Consider the following 16,166-nt stretch of genomic DNA (forward strand, 5'->3'; position numbering starts at 1 on the left):
CGTGCAAATGAATATGTGTTAATCCCACTTCTACGACAGTGACATGTCTGAGTGACAACTAAAAATAACACGACCACGAAGCAGAGAGAGCTCCGCTTGGAGCTTGAAACACACACACACACACACACACACTCAATCTTACACATGCACATGCACACACACACATACACACAGCAAGCTGTCAGTCTCCCGGCCAATCGATCAGCGCTGACAGATAGCAGATAACCCCAGAGTTTTAATTAGAGGTCCCATTAGAACATATTTACACACACACACACACACGCATACATATGCACATGCACACACTCATTCAAAGCAGCTATTTTTTAAAGCTGTGGGTTCATAACTTATCCTAATCCATTCAGAGATGTAAACTAGCCCCTTTAAGATGTGAAAAGAGACAAAAACATACAGTAGGTTAGAGGATATTTTGACATGTCAAAGAAGGAGAAGCACAGGTGTATGCAATAAAATTAATGATGGCTGAATTCAATTTAGCTGCTTCAGTTTCACGGTCCCGGTCTTGTGCATACTGGCTCACCATTACGCTGTCATGGCTCACTGGGATAGAACGGATTAATGGACAATGTTATTAGTAAAAAGCTGTGCTTTTGCGACTATGACAAGTCAAGATGGACGCCGTGAAAAAAAGCTCTATATCCACTGAGCCATCAGGATGTGCTGACCACACCTGCTCTAAAGATGCAGGAGGTAAGAAGTGAACAGAGCTCCCTGCTGGCCTCCTCACCTGCTGACAAACTTCCTGGATTAGACTGAAACGAATTGCACCTGAGTCCTCCTGAGCCTATAACACACACACAAACACACACACACTCGAAGACAAACACAGAGGCAAACACATGAACCCAAACATTTCTGATGACTTGCTATTTAGACATTCACTGTCAGCTTTGTTCTACCCCCTCAGTCTGCAACTCTGGGAGTCCCCTGGAAGTGGACAGACACACAAAAACACGCACGCACACACACATGTGTACAGCACCAGGGGAAATCCCCTGTAGCTGGGTACTGTGTGTTTCACTGTGGCCCCTCGCATGGAGCATCCGTTGAGGGAAGAGTGTGTGGGGGGTTGGCCTAAATGTCAAAGGTAAAAGGTGCTGAAAAGAGAAGTGGAAACATGCAATAGACCCACTCACACAGGCTGAGCTCAGAGTAGAGGAGGGGGAACCCCAACTCTGTCTCCCAAACACATTAGAGACAAAAATATCACACTTACATTTCTTTCCACAGGATTGATGCTGTTTATACACACAGCCAACTGTGAAAAGACAAATGGAAAGGACAAAACAAAAACTTTCGCAAACAGTTAATGTCCAATTAAATAAAATCACTCCTCTTTTTGCTACAACCTCAATCAGACAACTTTCAATGATGACAGTGTAGCTGTTATGAGTAATTGTGACATTTTGAAAAGGTCACTGATTTTAATCAATGTTACCACACTTAGTGGGACCACAGTCACTGTCAAAACTACCTTTTACCAAATATTATCAACCTGTAGCTGGTCTTTAGCCAAAATTTTGGAACATTTTTAGGTTATAAAGACCCCCAGCAAAACCCACCCAATTTAGAAAATGTTGACTAGCCACACAAAATGACTTTAAATGTTGTCAGTTAACTGTTCAGTCATATCCAGTTACATTTATCCCAGTCTTTTGTCCATATTTATTATATTTTGTGTAAATAAAATAAGCATTGAAAGGTGAAATGTGGCATACTGTATGTGTGCAACGTCATTAAACCCCTCAAAATATAGCATTAACCCACAGTATTAAGATATCTATAACTATACTATAATATATTAATTAAATGTTGATAGCTATAGTAGAAACTGGTGGCCACTAGTGTGTCTAGCTTTGTAGTAAGTGTCAATTTGGTCAATTTTGGAGTGTTTACTTTTTCTTTTGTGTGTTGCACCTCTCTGGTCCAAAACAACACAATCAAATAGACTCAGTAAAAATAAATAAACACTATATATCGAAGATTATTCAATAAATATTACCTTCTGTTAGGGATGCTATCACAGGGCACATTGAGGAGGAACACATTGTGCTGTGGGTGCTGGTTGAGGTCGGAAAGTATTCACGGACGCACTGGGAAGAGAGTTGTTTACAAACAACCAAAAGTGTCAGAAACAAATCGAAAGCGTTGGCGAAAATTAGCAAATGTAGCTAATCGTTAATTTTCTCGACAACATGGAGGCTGACAGTAGTCTGTAGCGATTGTAAATCATATCCTCGCATGGTGTTTTCAGTGGTAAGTGTCGCCATATGTCATGTTAAGTTTCGTTTACCTGACCTGTGGTCGACAGTAAGACAGGTGCTTCAAGATATTCCGGATAAATCAGTAAGTTAGCAAATATCGTCTAAAGAGGCTGTTAGCTTCAGTGCTTAGCTAACGGCTAATATCATGCTAGCCCGTTCTTTAAGCTAACTTTAACATTGCTGGTCAGTTTCAGCTCAGGCGTCAGAGGACAGTGACGGAGATGTGACCCTACAGTAAAAATTGAGCCTGAAACTATAATGTAGCTGAAGGTTTATAATAAGCTTAAGACTGGTTTGTCTGGAAAGCTTAGTAGATATTTGTATGAGCTTCTAATAATCGTTAAATAACCCGTACTAACGTTATACAGTAGCTAGTTAGGTGTGGACTACCAAGGTCTATTTGACATGGGACCGTGTTATATAGAGCTGCAACAAAAAGGATTATATACTTATTTACATTATCGATTAATTTGTCAATTATTTTGTTAATTGTTAGTCTAGAAAAGCGGAAATAACAATTTCCCAGAGGCCATGGCTGTATTTAAGTAGTTTTTGTTGTCCAGCAACAGACCCTAACAGCCAATAACCAAAGGTATATATATTTGAGAAGCTTAAGACCAATGGTGGAATGTAACTAAGTACATTTACTCAAGTACTGTGCTGAAATGCGATTTTGAGTAGGGATAGACCGATTATCAGCCCTGGCCGATTATCAGGGCTGATAATGAAAATCAGTGATTTTTCTGTCAGATTGTTGATAAGAAATCATTTAAAAATGTGCTTCTTTTGCTCTGTTGCAGCATCCTCTCACACACTGTCCCTCCCATAACACTATCTGATTGGTATTATGTCACAATTAATATAAACACTGAATAATCTGAATCTGCATAGTAACTAGTAACTAAATGTATCAAATAAATGTAGTGGAGAGGAAGTATAAAGTAGCAGAGATTGGAAAGAGTACCTGGAAATTGTACTTAGGAACAGTACTTAGTAAATTGTATTTTATTTCGTCACTGGTTGTTTGAAATTATTACTACAAATGAATATCAGTCCCAAATATCGGTTTTCAGACTCCTTGATTTCTAATAATCGGTATCGGCCCTGAAAAGCCGAATCAGGCGAGCCCTAATTTTAAGATAGTAATAGTTTTTCTGCCATGTTATACTTTTGCTCCACTAAATTTTAGAGGCAATTATTGTACTTTTTTATTTCACTTCATTTATTTGATAACTGCACTTACTTGTTACTCTGCAGAATATGCTGTGTTAGAGCCACAGCGGTACTATTCATTTATTTTTACCAGGGGAAAAAAAACAAAACACTGATTCCAATAATCAAAAAAATTCTGGATATCACATCTGATGATCTGCCAGGCCAATAATGAGTCGACTCTTTGTATATAGTATATGCATACTTGTAAGATTACATTAAGTAGTAGTTATAAGTACATTTAATATCAGACACTTTAAGACTTTTACTCAAATACTAATTGTAATAGCTTTCACTTTTATCAACGTAACGTTTTAACACAATATCTTACTCAAGTAAGACTTTTGGGTACTTTCTACAACACTGCTTGACACAGATTGTTGAGCCTTTTTTCTTAATTAATGAAAAACTATTCAAACAATTATCTCTTAATTATTGCTTAAATTTTTGTCGACTAATTGATTGATCGACTTTCAGCATAAACGTTAGACATAGTGATGCATGAGAGATATCAGGCTAATAAATTATCAGCCCCATGTTGGGAAATTTATATAATCAGTTATTTATCGGTATCTGTGAAATTTTAGTGGATAGATAGAGACAATAATACAAAATAGTTTCAGTGACTTAACAAGCGCTACATCTACACACTCTGATATAGAAGGTGGCAGTTTGCAGCTTTACAGTTGGTTTGCAATTCACAAAAAATCAAATGGAAGAAGAAGAAGAGGTGCAGCACGCACTACATGTTCTGCAAGAATTCAGAGAGGAGGGACAAAGTCTACAAGTTTTAATATTTTGTCTTCTGTGATTGCTCTCTTTATCTTAGCCTTTCTTACAATCAGGTTTGATTAAACTACAGGTAAGGAGCTTCTTTTTAAGATACAATTATGTGTAATTATCCGTTAGTCTCTTATCGGTGTCAGTCGTGAGAAGCAGGTTAAAGGTTTTGGCTGAAAAGAATCCATATCATGCATCCCTAGTTATACTGTCAGGAAGTAATTCTTCAGTTACTCTTTCTACTCAAAGGATGGTGGCAAGAAAAAAACAAACACTTATTAGTCGTATGAAGATGCCAATTTTGGATGTGTGGGCTGACTCGCATGTGTCACAGAGTTTATTCATTTGATTTATGTATTTATTAGAATCATACTCTGCTGGTATTTACAGTGTCTGTGGGGGCAGTGAGATAAAGCTGAGCAGGTGCAGTGTCCAAGTTCCACAGAGGTGTTGGCTGTGGGCAGTCAGCAGGACACATGGCAGAGGAAGGCAACAAGCTGACACTGAGGCGCCTGGAGGCACCGATCCACAAGTTCATTAAAGTGGCTCTACCCACGGACCTGGAGAGGCTGCAGAAACACCACAATAACATACTGAAGGTGACGACTTAAAAATCTGGCTCGGCACATGATCGCACGCTCGCATCCACACACTCTTACTTCCTGTCCACAGATGGATAACAGATAGTTTCTCCTTCATTTTCGCAGTACCAGCATAGCCAGCAATGGGAACGCCTTCATCAGGAGCAAGTCAACGCCAGCAGGACGGTTCAGGTATAAGTCTGTACTGAACTTCAAATAAGCATAGGTGTGTGTAACAGAGGGTGGTACCTTTAATTGGCATGAGATGAGCCCCAGTATCATGTTGTTGTCATCACATCGGAATTTGCAATATTTCTTGAGTGTGAGCCTGGCGGATATGTGAATGTGAGGATTGTTAAGATGATGACGTGACTCATTGCCTCTCGAAATTCCTGAACAAGCATGACCCTGCAACTGCATAGTATATTTTTGTCTCAAATTGTCTGGACACTTAGGAGCTCAGAAACAAGACGTTTCCTGATTTGTGGCAAGTTTTTGTAGTTTGGAAATCATAAAGTAAAGGCCAGTGGATGTGATGTGTTTATCGAGGTAAGTATATGAGGAGAACTGTCCACTTCTTGAACTGATGTATGACCCAAGCAACTGAACCCAGCCTCAACAATTGGTGGACAAACATCTAAAACTCCATTACTTGAGTCAAAGTATAGATACTCCTGGTCAAATATCACTTCAATACATGTTAAAGGTTAACGCACTGTTGTATGTAGCTCCTGGGCCCGTTTACTACTACCTTTAGGTACACCTCCCTAAAAACTCAACCGCATATTACCATATTTTACCAAACACAGAGGTCACGTGATAATAGTACTCCCATGTGAATTGGCATTTCTATGATTTGATTTGATTTTTTTATATATACGCACATATGTGTGTATATATATATATATAAATGTATTTTTTTCCATCTGAATTTTGTCAGACAACTGAAAATGTACGAAATTTGATCGCAGGTACAGCATAGCTGTGGTACAGGATCAGCTAGATTGACCTTTAAAATGGTGACGCAAGAGAAGGTTAGGAGCAACAAAAGGTTGTCTTATTCAAATCCAGCCACAAAGTGTCTGTTACTTGATCTAATTGAGCTGCAAAGTTTTATTTATTCTTGTAACACATGCAGAAAGTAGACAAATGAACTCTAATCTATATTCGATTCGATTTGGAAAGTTGATGTTACAAGGAGCTTCCACATCATATCCAGGAGTAAAATACAGACTGTGCTTATCCTGTGCGAATGTGCCACAGGAAACACAAATGTGGGGTTGTAATTTCTAATTCGACTGAGGTCCCCTGGTAATGCTAGTCCCATGCTAATAAGGCTACAGACTGGATCAGGTATTTAAAGGTTCGCTATTGAAATTTTTTACAGGCCTATAAACAAACGAGAGTCAGAGATCTTTATTCATGGAAGAGCAGTTTGCAAGAGCTCACATTAGTTTTAGGTGGACTTTAAAGGTATATGTTTACATTTGTATTTGGAAATGAGAGAACAAAACAGGTTTGTATTTTGAATTATGGTGGGGTGAGAATAAAAACAGCACATTGCCCAGCTGGAAGCCCTGCAGTTCAAGAAAATAGGATTATATAACCAAAATTGCTTCAAAAAAGATACATAAAAACTCAAACAAAATTAACCCTCTGTATAGAAATTCTCTCTTAAAAATCAGGGCATGAAAAGAGCTGCTACCAAACCTCAAACGGACCGTCTCTTGTGTGTGTGTGTGTACTTGTTCACATGGTGGGTGTGAAATACCTCAGGGGATGTTGTTGCCTGGAAGCCACCATGTCTCTGAAGGTGAAATAACTCCAAACAGGCGCACACCTATCCTCTCACCATTACCCTGCAAACCCAAGGGACACATGCAGAGTGCTTTCCTGTGTCTTCACGGTGTTAATCCAGAGTAGGGGTTAGTCTACTCTGCATCAGATGTGTGTGTGTGCTTATGTTCCATAGCAAAGAAAGACAGATAGTCGGTATGTCTCTTAAGTCTGCCTGTCGTTTCTGCAACTTCATTTTTTTGTATCTGTCTGTCCTCACAGAAAGACAGACAGCCATCTCTCACCCTTCTTGATGATTGACATTTACTCCCACTAGCCTAGCACCTTGCTAACCCCAAGAGAAAAGCGTAGACAGACTCAGTACCCCCGTCTTTACCACAGCAGCTACAGCCAACGACAGGGGAGCGGAGTCAATACAGTTTTATCATGAATATCTTCTATTGAGTGTGTGTTTGGTTGTTCGGTCTGAGCGTGTGTGTGTGTGTGTGTGAGAGAGAGAGAGAGAGAGAGAGTGAGAGCTCTAAATAGTTGTGGTTAATTTGTAGGCTGACAGGTGCCTGACCCAACTGTCTCAGTATTAATCAGTGTGTTTTTCATTTTTATGCACACGAGGACGAGTGTATCCATGTATGTTTATTCATGGTGTGTAATTAGCAGAATGTGTTATCTGCAGTGCGTCGACCTCCTGAGCCCGGGTCGTGCTGTGGCCTGGAGGGCTGATGGCTGCGATGTAATCCTCCTGTCACCCTCAGGGCACGGTGGGATGAAGAGGGGAGGGGGCTTGTGTTCCCCAGCCTCAAATCTGAACCTTATTAAGCCCACACCCCAACGTGCACACACATTTCTCATCGCTAGAACAGTTTAGTGGGATGCTGAACCTGTCAGTATGAGCACTTCCTACTGGGGCAACAAGAAAAAGCAAGAGAATTGGCTACGATTGTCAGTTTTGTCCCCTGTGTTGATATGTTATAAGTTGATAAATATAACCTCACATACAAGCTCACTGAGAAAAATGCTTCTCCTCTGTCACCCTGCAGCAGTTGAGAGCGAACATCAGAGAGATGGAGAAGCTGTGTTCTCGGGTCCGAGCCGAAGACGCCGCCGCTCTGGAAGCGCTTGTCAAGCCGGTCAGAGACAGGGCGTCGACTGCCGCACGAGACTTCCTGCTTTTGCACTCTAACCCCGTGTCTCAGCCACCGCCACCTGCCGCTCAGCCGTCCAGCTGTGTGTCCGACAGCTGCCGTGCTGATGACGACATGGACGAGGAGCCGGTGTCTGGCAGGCAAATCCAGCTCCGCCTTCCAGAAATCCCTGTTGATCAGAGTGCAGCTGAGTCCTGGGACAACCTGGAGGAGGTGTGCATTTCTAGAACAGTAGCCTAATTTTTTTGAAAGTTATTTTTTAAAGGAACCCTTTTTTGCTCATGCGTTTCTGTTTTTATAGTCCCTTAAATTTTGACACAGTATATGAGTTCAAGGAGGGGCTGGGCTACGAAATCTCCTGAAAAGCACTTCATACCTGCTAGGACTGGGTGACAAAATCAAATATCACAATATTTTTTACCAAATACCTCAATAAATATTGTAGGGATGAGTATTGTTACTTTCATAAAAATACTCACACAATGAGATTTTTAAAAAACAGTCACCAGTATTGTGGTTTCTTAATGACTAAGTGGGTAAAGTCAAGTATTTGGACAAGTAAAACAGTCTGTTAAGTTCAGAAAATTACATCACAATATAACGATATCCAAATATGAGACAATATATAGTCTCACAATAACGCTGTAATATATTGTTCAGTCCTAGGAAGTCAAGGTTTTAGTTACTGTAAGCTTTAATTCCTTCCTTCAAATAAAAAATTTAAATAGGGCCAGAGCTCAGATTTAACTTGGAGAGGCACTGCTCAAATCTAAGCTCTTGTTTTGTGACATCTTCCTCCACGTTTACATTATATTTGTCTTTCTTTCCTGTGTCAATGTGATCATAAACAAAGGAGGTGAATGTATTATTTGAGTGCTGATTTTCTACCATTATAAATAACAAAACCAATAACAGGACCCTGAACCTGAAGCAGCTAAATGGATTTCATCCATTATCAATATTATTGTTTATTGTTTGTGATTCTTCTACTCTAATAAAATGTCTTCAGTGGAAAAGGCCTATACTGACAAATCAAAGCAAGAGTACAGAGGAAGTAGTTTCCATCCTGTCTGTACTAAACGTTGCTATGGTTACATGCATTATTCATCACTATTGCAAGATTATCTAATGCAATTGACTCCTCTTACCTGTTCCTACAGACGCACTTTTTTCATGCCATTTTACTGTCAAACATACAATTCCCTCTTTAGTCAATTCCAGACGCCGACAGTTTGGATGCACTGTAGCCGTAGATTTGTGTGATAAAGCATCACAATGAAATAAATAGTAATTTTTCTCTCTGTCAGGATCTGAAGGAGCTGTGTGGTTTGGTGACGGAGTTCTCTCTGATCGTCCATGTGAGTACAAACACGCAACTCTGCTGCGTGTTTCCTGGCTGCTACATTCACACAATCGCATGTCTCCATCTACATGTGTGCAGAGCTACCCCTGTGAACGGAAAACAATGTGACAGAGGCGGGTCGCTTATAGCGTTTCCAGGAGGTGGTTTGTATTTGACCATGTGTGCTTGTGTTGCCTGGTAAGGCTCCTCCGAGAGGGAGGTTACACAGACCCGCTCAGGAAAACCACTGGGGCCCCAGAGGCCTCTTCACCAAGAGATTGAGGAGTAGATGAGGAGGGCGAGAGGGAGGATTTGGGGGAGGACGGCAGGTTGTCCACAGGGGGAGAGGTGGAGGAACGAGGGATACGTCGGAGCAGGCGGAGAACAGACGGCGCAGATTATCAGTCTGTCCTCAGGGATGGAGAGGTAGAAGCAGGGAGGCCGGGTGGAGGAAGGAAGGAGAGATTAACAGTGAAAAGGAAAGAGAGAGTGAAGATGTAGTTAGGGTAAAAAAACAGATAGAGGCGGGGTGGGGATGGGGGTGGGGGGGCAGAAAGAGCATAGACATGTTGTTGTGGTGTCTCAAGGGAGAAAGACGCCGTTAGGGGAGTAATATTCCAGCGCTCAGCCACAGTGGAAATAGTGAGTGAGTGAGTGAGTGAGTGTGGTTGTTTCTGTACATGCGTCATGTTAGTAACTGTTTGTGTTTGTCTGTCTTCTTATCTGTAGGTTTGTTTGTTTTTTTTATGTCTCCTCTCGGCGTTTACACAGTCATAAATCTATCTCGTGTTTTTTCTACTCAGGTTAAAACTGACAAATACAGTATTTTAATTATTGACAAGTTGATCCAGTATGTCTAGTATTAGTAGCCTTAATAAAAGCAGAATAGCTTCAAAACATATGTGTTATCAGAATTCCTTTTTTATTAGTCACGCATATGAGAAAAAAATTGATTTTTTGATATTGAAATTATGATATTGCAAAAAAATAAATATTAATCGCAAATAATTCATCATTTAATCAAAAGCTTACTTCAGCATTAGCTTCATCTTTATCAATAATGACATTTGACAGGTTCTAAACTTCTTGTATTTTTAGAAGGCCGTGAGGTAATGTTGAATTAAATTTGAATGTTTAAAATCCTTCTCACCGTGAGGTCCATTTAGCAGAGCTTTTAATCAGATCACAGTGTTCTCCTCAGCAGACAGAGTTTGCCCAGTTGTCATGGAGTTGTAGGAGTCAAAAAGTCCCTTTTTTGAGCCAACAACCACTGAATGGGCCATGTTCTACCAAGAACCATCGTCACACTCAAAACATGTGACCACATTAGAGGATAATACACAGGCTTAGATCAATGATTAGTTAATTAGTTGATCAACCGAAATTTAATCAGCAACTATTTTGATAATTGAATGTTTTCCTCATTTTTCTTTCTTCTTCTTCTTCTCCTTCTTTTCTTCTTTTCTTCTTTGTCTTCTTCTTCTTCTTTCCTTCTTCCTCTTCTTCTTTTCTTCTTTGTCTTCTTCTTCTTAATATTATTATTATTATTGGGCATTTTCTGCCTTTTTTAAGATAGCAATAGTGGAGTGATGACAGTGAATGTTTGTCACATTTATCACCCTCTTGCCCCATTTCAGTCATTTTTCTAAGCAGACTTGCCAAATATTTGATTGTTCCAGCCTCTCTAATAGGATTTGCTGATTTTCTCAGTTTTATTTCACTGAAGACTGTTTGATCGAATAATGTCACCTCGGGTTGTGGGGAATTATGATTTGGGCACTTTTCACTATTTTTTATGATTTATTTTTTATTCATTTTTAACATTTTATGATTTATTAAGAAAATAATCAGCAGAAAAAATGAAAATAAGATTAATCATTAGATGCAGCCCCATTATCTTTGCATCCCAATAGTGCAGCTTTATTACATGGTTCTGCTTATGAGGGACAAAAAATGCAAAACTGCCATCTTAAGTCAGAATATGTTAACATTGGCGTGTGAGTTTGGTTTGTGGAGTTTGTGGAAGAGAATTTGTTGAAACAGACAGATCTGAATCTGTTAAATAATTTGACTTTTAGCTCAGAGTGAGGAGGTGAAAGAGAGAGAAGCGACACTGAGGAAAGACGAGGAAGAAGAGGAGAAGAGAAGTGCTCTGGTTGTTGTTTGGTCACTGTGTCCATCCAGCCCTCACATGGAGAGAGACAGCTGCCACTCTGAATATTTCATGAGATCTACACAATGCCACACACACACACACACACACGCACGCACAAGCACAAGCACACACACCATAAGACCCCCATCCCCAGTTAAATCCCCTTGGATATACCTACAGCCTGCACTCACACTCACGCACACACCCTTCCTGTGTTAACCTGTGCTGTGAAGCTGAATTTGGACTGGTTAAAAAAAGCGTAATACACGACAGGTGGTTGCTCTGTCACACGTGTGTGTATATGTATGTGGATGTGCCTGCTTGAGTGTGTGTGTGTGTGTGTTAATATGTGTTTGTGTGTGTCTAACCCCTGTGCATCAGTCCCAGCAGGAGAAGATTGACAGCATAGAGGACAACGTCAACACAGCCGCTGCCAACGTGGAGGAGGGGACCAAGAGCCTGGGGAAGGTGTGTATGTGTGTGTGTACTGATGATTAAATGTGTGCGTGTGCGTGCGTGTGCGTGTGTGTGTGTGTGTGTAGTGTTTGGGAGATGGGGGAGATCGATGGCACTTTGCCTCCCAGCCATTCCACAGCGTTTGTCCCTATTGATCCACTCGAATACGGAGGAAAGCTGCAATTAAGGAAATAGAGAGAGGAGAGGGATAGAGAGGAGTGGAGGGGAGGAAAAGTGATAGAGAGGTAGGATGAGACAAGAGAGCGTGTGTGTGTGTGTATGTGTGTGTGCGTAGCTATAAGGAGAGGTTTGAATGACTGTTTAATAGTTTTTCAAGAGCAGCATTCGGGCTTCCATTATCAATTCAATAAACTCTTCCACTGAGTGTAACTCAGAAGGACAACTCAGTGCCCTTCACACATATTACACACTTGAAATGTTGAACTTTGCGTCTGTAATACCCAGAATGAATCACCTCTTTTTTGTTGGTCCACAGCAAACACACACACACACACATACACACACACACAAACACACCAGTGGAAGCAGTTTTCTGCCAAGGATTGTCTATCAAAAAAATATCGTGTTGTTTTCTAACTTTACTCAATGTTAAGAGAGACTAAAAGAAAGAAATGCCCGTCTGTCAGATGAGGTAGTCTATTTTGATCTTTGTTTTGTTCACACTTAAGGAACATAAAGGAGGTGTGAAGTAATGTAATTACAGACTCTCAGACATGGTGATGACATAGAGTTGTGATTCTTGTGTGCTGAGGAAAACAAGTAAATGCAAAGTACTGGAAAGTGAATTACCTGAAATGAAAAACAGCATTTTCACTGCTGTTTCTACAGTCTCCTGCCACAGCGGTCTAATCATCTGAATTAAAAAAAAAAAAAAAAAAAAAGAATTCTCACTTGTATTGTTATCTAGCCATGCAGATGCTTATTGGTGCACCTAATTACAAATGAGCTGAGTTACATTTTGTTTGTGGTGCTCAAGACGTTGAATGATAAAATTTGGCCCAATGGTTACTGCAGGTCCTTAAAAAGTCTTAAATTGTCTTCAAGGTCCAATATGTAAGAATTGGCACCCCTTGGAAAGTTATTTTAAGAAATAGTGGGCAGCATATGACCAGAGTAACCTCTAACTGCTGCTAACCGTAGCTGCCATAAGTTAGTTAGCTCAGTTAGCGGTGCTGCTCGTGGTCCAGACTGGGAGCTCCGAGCGGTATTACGAGGCAGGAGGGGCCAGGGGTAGCAGGTTAGCATGCTAACTTCAGATGATATCTCTGCAACACAATACATAGCATCTTTGTATAAATGTTGTTTGACACAACGTCAAACCTGTGAATTAACCACATTCTGTTGATAATTTCAGTTATTTTTTACATTTTTTAAAGCAAAATTCTTACGTATTGGACCTTTGAATTTAGAAATATTATGCTGTAAAAATCCTTAAATAGTCATACATTTTAATTTGTGATGCCGAATTTCCATTACTCTGCTACACCTGTAAACAGTTTTCATTTGGACTATCTTTTTGTCAGAAAGTAGATCCTATGTGGGAAAAACTGTTTATCCAGAGTGACACATGGTGTCTAGAAAGAGACTTTACAATAATACAATTGAAAAAAAAAAAAATATTATCAAAAACCAAATTATTTGACAGAGTAGGTTGGTTATTAATTGTAGGTTTGGGGGTTCAATCATTGGTTTCTCCGTGTCCGTGAGCAACACACCGATTTCTGAATTTCTCCCAGTATTTGCTTATGCATGAGCCAAAAAACCTACTTTGGAAAAAAACAAACGGCTATAATTACATTTTTACTCATTTTGATTGTGATTCACTTGTATTGTCTTAGGATAACAGCAGTGATTTCAGAGTAAAACCAAAACAAACCTGCCTGGCTAGATACCAGTAAAAAACTAAGTGAAATAATCAGTTTTTATAAGTGCACCAATCATTTAACAAAATGAACTTTACTCCAAACATTTATGAAATAAATGCCTCAAGTAATGAAATATTCTTTCTAAATGTTTATTTTAAATTAAATCCACCCAAATGGCGACACAAACAAAGGTTGACCTCCCTCTAAGGTCGCTGCTAGATGCAGAGGGCTGCACATTAGACGAGGGGGGTGTGGGGAGATAAAGCAGATGAGAGGGATGTCAGATGTTTTAACGCGTTTGAAAGCTTGTAATCTGTCATCAGGTCAAACAGCATTACACGCTCACACACACACACACACGCACACACAACACCCACATTCCCTCCATCCTCTACAACCTGTGTGCCCGGAGTCCTTTTAACTCAGCTCAGATGAAATTAAAAACTCCCTCAACTGCCACAGGGGTGGGGACGCGCAATGCTAGCTTTTGAACTAGATTAATTTAATGGTGAAGTGTTAATCAAATGTGTGTCCCTGCGTGCGTGTGTGTGTGTGTTATTAATTGTCATCAGCAAAGAGCACCTTCCACTCTGATGATAACAGCCGCAATAACACACAGGACACATCTCTCTGATTTCCCCTAAACGAAGATAATGAAAAGGCTTTGATGCAGCTTATGGAAGTGTCGATTTACATTTGCAGGCTTGTTTGTGTCCGTGATCATGAAAGGATAGACGCATCCAAACTCTATCGCAGAAGCCACAAAGTCCTAACGGCCTCCAAAGGTGTGTGTGTGTATACTTGGGTGTTAAATTAAACTCGAATGTCTCTCTTCCCCCTGTCTCTCTAGGCGGTGGGCTACAAGTTGGCGGTGTTGCCGGTTGCCGGGGCGCTGCTGGGCGGTGTGTTAGCAGGTCCAATTGGCCTGCTGGCCGGGTTCAAAGCTGCAGGGGTAGCTGCCGCTCTGGGAGGCGGTGCCCTGGGGTTTGCAGGAGGCAACCTGGTCCAGAAACAGCGCAAAGCCCGAGTGGAGCTACAGATGAAACAGTTAAAAGCACTGCCGCCACCAGAAACACCGGCTGAAGCTGAGTCGAGCAAGGATAAATGACCCAACAGTTCTTGTTAGTCGTCTGACCTCGAGTCCTGGGGTACCACTGTTGACTGACCAATCAGACCTCCTCACATTGCCCCAAAGAGACTCTATACATAAGCACTGCTGTGAAACGATGCCGTCATAACAGCCTTACTCTGATGTTTGGGTGTGAATGGCCTGTCTGTGAGGACAATTTTATATTCACAAATGAATTTTTTATTCTGAAAACAGCTAAGCAGTCTTTTACACTACAATTTAATTAATGTGTGGTTGGGTCAGCGTGATATGGCTGTTAGTAGCAAGTCTTATTACTAAAAGAAGTCTATGGCACCATATAATGTAAGTCATTCTGTCAAATGCAATCACTGAAAAGAACTCTGTTGTGTTCCTCGTGGGAGCATCTTTTTTTATCAGATTTTTCTTTTGCAAAAGGGTTTTTCAGTTAACGAGTAAACATGTCTCAGTGTTCCTTTGAGGTGAGCTGCAACAATTCAACAAATCAGTTGAAAGCGAATTAAAGAGGCACTATGTAGTTCTGGAGAAGAAATTCAAACTCTTCTTTTTAATATTTACAATATCAATGAGGTAATTATACAAACTCAGAAACTTTTGTCTTTTCCATAACTGAATAAGCAAGGTGTTCTTAGAAAATATAAACAAAGTAAACAGTATGAAATTGTGTTGTCCTTTGAGGTCAATTTGTTTATTGAGTTTATTAAGTCATGAAAACAAAGAGTTTGTTTAATTAGGCATTAAAAAAAATCATTCACTGAAGATCTTTCTCTTGAAATTAAAATGTATTCCCCAAAACTACATAGTGCACCTTTAATCAAAAACTGTTTTGATAATTGGTTAATCATTTCAGTCAGTTTTCAAGCAAAAATGTTAAACATTTGCTGGTTCCAGCTTCTTAAATTTAATGATTTGCTGGTTTTCTTTGTAATTTGTGACAGTAAATTGAGTTTTGGGGTTTTGGACTTTTTGAAGACGCCACTTTGGGCATTTTTTCTTTCTTGACATAAGACTAAACCATTAATCAATAATGAAAAAATAACCATTATGCTGCCCTAGTTCCTCAATGTATTAAATAACATCCTAATGTGAACAGATGTACTACAAGAAGAACGATCTATGGAGAAAATGTTTGCCTAACGTCACAGTGGTCTTACGTTTACCTAATGATGTAAATGTGGTCCTGCTTCTGCGTTTATGTAAATTATACTGTACATAGATAGACTTGTATTTGCAAAGTGTAAGAGCAAAATTGCACAAAAAGCACCAAAGTGCCACGTATCACTTCAGGGACTGGAGTGTATGAAACTGCCATGTGTTGAATATACTGCTGCTGTTTTGTTGCCAAATAAAAGGTTTCAACAGTTAATGTCATTCAGTGGATGAACAGTGAAGTTCAAAGACACGACATACAAAGTATCAGAC

At 40.0% G+C, this 16,166-nt stretch overlaps 1 protein-coding gene across 1 annotated transcript; it reads left to right on the forward strand.

The window, feature by feature from the left end:
- Positions 1–2,101: 2,101 nt before the first annotated feature.
- Positions 2,102–16,110, forward strand: stx17 (syntaxin 17). The gene is made up of 7 exons (XM_073484843.1): positions 2,102–2,277; positions 4,668–4,876; positions 4,985–5,050; positions 7,693–8,010; positions 9,105–9,155; positions 11,676–11,762; positions 14,487–16,110. Exons 2-7 carry the CDS (start codon positions 4,754–4,756, stop codon positions 14,742–14,744), a joined length of 903 nt encoding a protein of 300 aa, XP_073340944.1. The 5' UTR covers positions 2,102–2,277; positions 4,668–4,753; the 3' UTR covers positions 14,745–16,110.
- Positions 16,111–16,166: the final 56 nt, after the last annotated feature.

Source organism: Pagrus major, chromosome 17 (genome assembly GCF_040436345.1).
Source record: "Pagrus major chromosome 17, Pma_NU_1.0".
NCBI classification, from domain to species: Eukaryota; Metazoa; Chordata; class Actinopteri; order Spariformes; family Sparidae; genus Pagrus; species Pagrus major.

Coding starts and splice junctions, on each gene's coding strand:
- stx17 (XM_073484843.1), top strand. CDS start 4,754: ATGGCAGAGGAAGGCAACAAGCTGACACTGAGGCGCCTGGAGGCACCG. Junction 4,877..4,984: donor ACCACAATAACATACTGAAG/GTGACGACTTAA, acceptor TCATTTTCGCAG/TACCAGCATAGCCAGCAATG. Junction 11,763..14,486: donor GGACCAAGAGCCTGGGGAAG/GTGTGTATGTGT, acceptor CTGTCTCTCTAG/GCGGTGGGCTACAAGTTGGC.